Here is a 5,171-nt window from a genome sequence, read left to right as displayed (position 1 = left end):
TTCCTTAACAAATATTTAGGGTATCTCCACCGGCGCCCCTCCCACTCGCCCGTCGGGGACGGGCGACCCGACGGGCGCCATAGTGGGCGGGAAGGGCGCCCACGCCCGTCCCGAGTGCCCCTGCGATGGCCTCGCCTCTCGCCTCGACGTCCTACCTGACGACGGCGCCACTGTGGCAGTGGGTAGGACGTCCCACTCGGACGTCTTCCACCGAATTTTTTTTTTTTAAAAAAAAAAAAAAAAAAAAAAAAAAAAAAACTCTATAAATACGGCTCGTGTCGAAATTTTAATTCTGTAAATTTTAATTCCGTAAATTTTATTTTAATTGTGAATTTATTAATTTTATTGCGGGAAGTCCTAGTGGGAAGTCCTAGTGCAGTGGGAAGGGCTAGTGATGTGGCAATGGAATGGGAAGGGCTAGTGCTGACGTGGCATGGGAAGGGCTAGTAGGAGGGGCGCCACCGGAGACACTTAGGCTATTATAACAACTATCCGTTTATGCACCACCCTACACACATGCAACTCCTACAAGTGGTTGTTCGGTTTGTTAGACAAAATAATCATGAGATGTGGTAAGTTTACGATTGCATTGTTGAGATTATTTTAGTTGAAGAGTGATGACTATATATGACTGTTTATCACATGATTATCTATCTAAGATTGAGTCGTGAGATTCAATTTAATAAACCAAATACAATACATATTTAATTTCAAGATATAATCTTGCAAACTAAACCGTCCCTAACATTTTTTTACACTACAATTGAAATAGTCTGTTGGTAATCAACGTGGGATTGTTGTAGTATTATGCAAATACGGAATAATTGAGTAACGTTGAATTTATGCTATATATGTAGATTAATTTAGACCCTAGCAAAATAATCCAACCTTGTTCAACATTTTGTTTATCATGTACCATGGCAATTTCGAAATCATTATTGGTGAACATTTTGGTGATATGTTGGTTAGCATTTGAAGTGAGCGGCGGCAGAGAGCTTCTGCCTTGCATTCATAAGCTGTTGCTGTGTGAGGCGTATCTGAAGGGACCGGTGTCGCCACCAGCAGGATGCTGTGTGCCGCTCAGAGAGATGGGCAACAACGACGTCCCGTGCCTCTGCGATGTCTTCAACAATCAGCCCTTCTTGAAAACTCTCAACATCACGCAGGCAGAAGCTCTCAATCTTGCTCAAACTTGTGGTGCCAATACTGATACATCCCTCTGCTCTCAAGGTTTTTTCCCCATTTGGCCATTTCCAATAATGCATTCTGATTTAATTTTAATTATGATTAATAAATTTTACTCAGAAATAACAAATTTGTCAATCTTCATTACACTTGTATTAATTCCAGATCTGTAGGCCATGATTACATCATCCAAATAATTTGATTACAAATTGCTAATATATCTCCACATTTTTGGTAGAGGCTGCTGCACCTTCTGGTTCACCATATATTCCAGCTGCACCTTCTTCAAATAGTAGTAAGTTTTTTAAGTGATTCCTTAATTGTTTAGATGATTTAAATATTTATCAAATAGTAGCAAATTGGTGACGATTATTTTGTTACTATGATTTAATTGATTAGTTTGTTACATTATGACATGATAAAAAAAAAGAAAAAGGTAAAGAAACAAAACTAAGTTTGTTTTTTTCTTTTTTAGAAACAAAATTAAGGTCTGTGAGCGAGTAAATTATGTGTAGGTTCGGAAACGAGCGCGGCGCCGAAGAAGAGCACCGTATCTCTTGTTGGAGTCTCTCTGTTTCTGGCCGCCGTTTTCAGTATTATAGTTTCACTATTTTAGGGATATACTACTAATGTAGTAGCACTTGTTAGAAATTTGGACTTTCACATGACTAATTTAATGTGTATGGTTATTTTTCAGTTGCTCAATTAAAGTGATCTAATAAAGATTAAAGTTTGGGCTAAAGTGTATTTAATTGTTATGGAAATAAGTGTAGATACCATAAAGTGATTTTTTATTTGATGAGGGACCGAATAGAAAATAAAGGGGTTTATATTTAATATAAATATAAGCTAGGGTTATGGTTCCCAGACGTCAGAAGAACATTCGATATCTCTATATTCTCTCGGCAGACTATTGCAAAGAATGTCTCTGATCGTTTTGAAGATACATAGCCGCTGCAAAGCAATTCCGCCGTTCAATTCGTCATGGATCAAGGTACGCTTCCGCTCTACAGTTTATGCTCCTTCTCCGTCGTTCTCGGTTAATCATCATAGAGAACTTTATGTAATTGTTCACTCAATTATTACAACAGTAGTAGTAGTTAAAAATGGTGAGTTGGTTACTTCTTTCATGGATGGGGTTGAAAAACTTCTCATCTCAAATTCTCAATCTCTCTCAATACTAGACCTAGATCAACTTTAATTGCACTTCACTACATATTAAATAGCATTTTTTATTATCTTTTTGTTTAAAACAGTCGAATTGGTAAACCAGTGACCCAATTATGTAAAATGTTGGATCCTTTGACATTGAGTAATAATAAAATGGCTGTAACTTGTGATTGTGAATACTAGTAGTAGTTGACTTTGGTTAGAAAATGACACTAATGCTTGCTCGACTCATTTCTTTGATGAATATATCGAAACATGAAACTGATACATTTTGTTCCTGTAAACACCTTAGTTATTGCAAAATGTTGTACATCTTATGTCGGTTATGAATAATGTAAACAAAATAAATAAATACAAAGTCTTGGTCTTTGCCTCTGCTGATAAAGTATTTGTAAATGCAACTTCATCTCTCTTTCCTAAATTCAGCTTCTTCTGCATTAATGATTAGACCACTTTCCCTTATTTTTTTTCTTCTTTGTTCGTGCTTCTTATTAAGTGAACTTTCAGTTTTTTTCTAAAAAAAAATTTGTTTATTTTTCTAAAGACGTCATAGTCTTAATTTAGATAAGCCTTTATACTGGAGTACTAAAAAGTATAGTAGTACTATAATTAAAATGGACATTTTAGTTGCCAAATTCAGACATTTTCTGGATAGGATTCACATAATCTTTCTTTTTTCCACCTTACTTACACTTAATGAAAGATTGAAACACTCCAAGTAAAAAAAAAATGGAAAAACAGAGAATCAATTTAAGGAAAATGCTGGCGATTAAAACATGATAGGAGAGAGTATAGGACTAGAATGACACTCCCTAGAGCCGCGAGCACCCAGTAATACCGGTCCAAACGGCTCGTGTTCAACGTGTCCTGAAACCAGCTCCGATGCCCTCCTCTTCCACTCACTTCTCCCACCACATAAACCGATAGCACACCGCACATGTATCCCAATCCCGACACCCCTTTCGCCAGATTATCCGCGTATCTTCCCTCATTCTCGTCGTCGTCAAACTCCGCCTCGTTGAATTTGGCCACAGTCTTCTCCAACACCTTATCCAGGCACCCCAGCAAAACGAACTGGAAAATCAGCCAGAATATACTCATCGGAACATCCGCATCATCATCATCCAACAAACCACGCCTCTCGACAACGCCAAGCCTCTTAAACTCCATCCTGGCCGCAGTTATGCAGCACAGGATCGCAGACGACACAGCAATAACAACCCCTTTACCAGGCGTTGTTATGATCCTTGACTGATTTTCTCTAGATTGGGCCCCCGCCCCATCAGGTGCTGTTGCTGATTCATCGCCTTTTTCGTGTTCAAGCGCAGCGCTGACGCCCTTCTGCACCAGCAGCAGCACCTGCGGGGGAACATTCCATTTCCCCAGATGCCGGTCCAGATTCTTGGCTTGCTCCACAAAGTACGTATTCCCGATCGACGAGACAAGGCCGCAGAACACGAAGGTCATCAGCATCGGTATCATGCGCACTCTGCATAAGCTCCTCAGCTGGCTCCTATCCGCACAATTGATGGTATATTGCCAACAGCACGAGCACATACCGGTTAGGAAAAGCGCGGTCGCTACAACCGTACAAATTGCAGGGATTCCAAAGCGGAGGGTCCATGGTTTTATGTAGGGAAGCGCAATGGCTCCGGTCAACGCCACAACCACCACAAACACCGCGCCTGCTATTTTTAAACACAGGTTCGGCCCCTGCCCCTCCCCTGTTTCTTCCTGCTCTTCAAGAAAAGGTTTTACTGATACGTTGTTACCGGCTACTCCCACAGCTATCAGAGCCATGCCTGTGTAGAAGAGAACTTTCTGCGTGTGGCCGACGCATTGCTCCTCGTATCGGTTGCACGTGCCCAGAACGGGCGGAGTTGACATTGTTACCAAACCGATCCCCACACTGTAGGCCGTGCTGGAGACAACGAGCATCGCGAAATTTCCTAGCACGGAGTCGACGAGGATGAGGAAGAAAGGCTGCAACACAAGGGATATTCCATTCCAGATATTCAAGATTCCAGCGGCATGAGTGAAGCTTAGGTTCCAAACATCTGTCAAATAGTCCTGCATCACAAACAATGCAAATGCCACCAATATGTCTGCCCATAGTAGAGCTGCAACATAACTTACAATAATTAGTTAATGTATATGTACAAAAAATGCCAAAATTAAGATGAAAAGTTATAAAATCTACCAGAAATTCTGTTGGAGCTCTTCATGCCCATCTTCAATGACCTCCTCTGTTCTGGAAAACAGGGGAATTGCAAATCTGAGTTTTGTAATCCTTGTTTGAATTTTTGTATGGGTATAAATATAATTTGTGAATAGCTGTCCCATGTGTGTTGGCAGTTGTCAGTCTAAATATATTAAACCAAAACGAATAATCAATATTTGTTTATATTTAGTGTAGTGGCGTTGACTAGCTCAAGCTACGATTCCTTCCTCCAAGGTTGTTAGAAAAGTTAATAAAGTGGGAACAAGTGTTTTGAGTAAGTTAAAATGGAGAAGGAGCACATTTGCTTCCACAAGCGAGAGAGCTTTGCTGGGTGTAGTATACGTTCAAATTGGTGTGTGAACACGCGTACATTTGCTTTCTTTTTTTTTTTTGTGTGGATTTTAATTCATTTAAATTTTAATGATACGTTGTTTATTTTTATACTGAATAAAGTTTTAATTATGATTGTTAACATTCTATCACAATAAAAAAAATTTGCCCCACTCAAATGTTTGCTTTTTTGTTCCGCACAAGATGTCCACTCTCTATATTTGGAAATAAACTCATATTTCCTCTCTCCTCATTAATACTGCCT

The 5,171-nt window shown here is 39.6% G+C and overlaps 2 protein-coding genes across 2 annotated transcripts; one reads left to right on the top strand and one right to left on the bottom strand.

Annotated features, from left to right (window-relative positions):
• The first annotated feature begins 904 nt into the window (after positions 1–904).
• LOC125192530 (non-specific lipid transfer protein GPI-anchored 3-like) lies at positions 905–2,085 on the top strand. Its single transcript, XM_048090135.1, has 3 exons — positions 905–1,230; positions 1,424–1,480; positions 1,701–2,085. The coding sequence occupies exons 1-3, from the start codon at positions 918–920 to the stop codon at positions 1,799–1,801; spliced, it is 471 nt and encodes a 156-aa protein (XP_047946092.1). The 5' UTR covers positions 905–917; the 3' UTR covers positions 1,802–2,085.
• Positions 2,086–2,982: 897 nt separating this feature from the next.
• LOC125193627 (protein NRT1/ PTR FAMILY 5.5-like) lies at positions 2,983–4,624 on the bottom strand. Its single transcript, XM_048091461.1, has 2 exons — positions 4,556–4,624; positions 2,983–4,475 (listed from the first exon to the last, which is right to left on the bottom strand). The coding sequence occupies exons 1-2, from the start codon at positions 4,584–4,586 to the stop codon at positions 3,106–3,108; spliced, it is 1,401 nt and encodes a 466-aa protein (XP_047947418.1). The 5' UTR covers positions 4,587–4,624; the 3' UTR covers positions 2,983–3,105.
• Positions 4,625–5,171: the final 547 nt, after the last annotated feature.

The sequence above is a fragment of the Salvia hispanica genome, chromosome 6 (assembly GCF_023119035.1).
Source record: "Salvia hispanica cultivar TCC Black 2014 chromosome 6, UniMelb_Shisp_WGS_1.0, whole genome shotgun sequence".
Classification (NCBI taxonomy): domain Eukaryota; kingdom Viridiplantae; phylum Streptophyta; class Magnoliopsida; order Lamiales; family Lamiaceae; genus Salvia; species Salvia hispanica.
The sequence above is the reverse complement of the archived record's forward strand: the minus strand, read 5'-3'. Positions and strand labels throughout refer to the sequence as shown.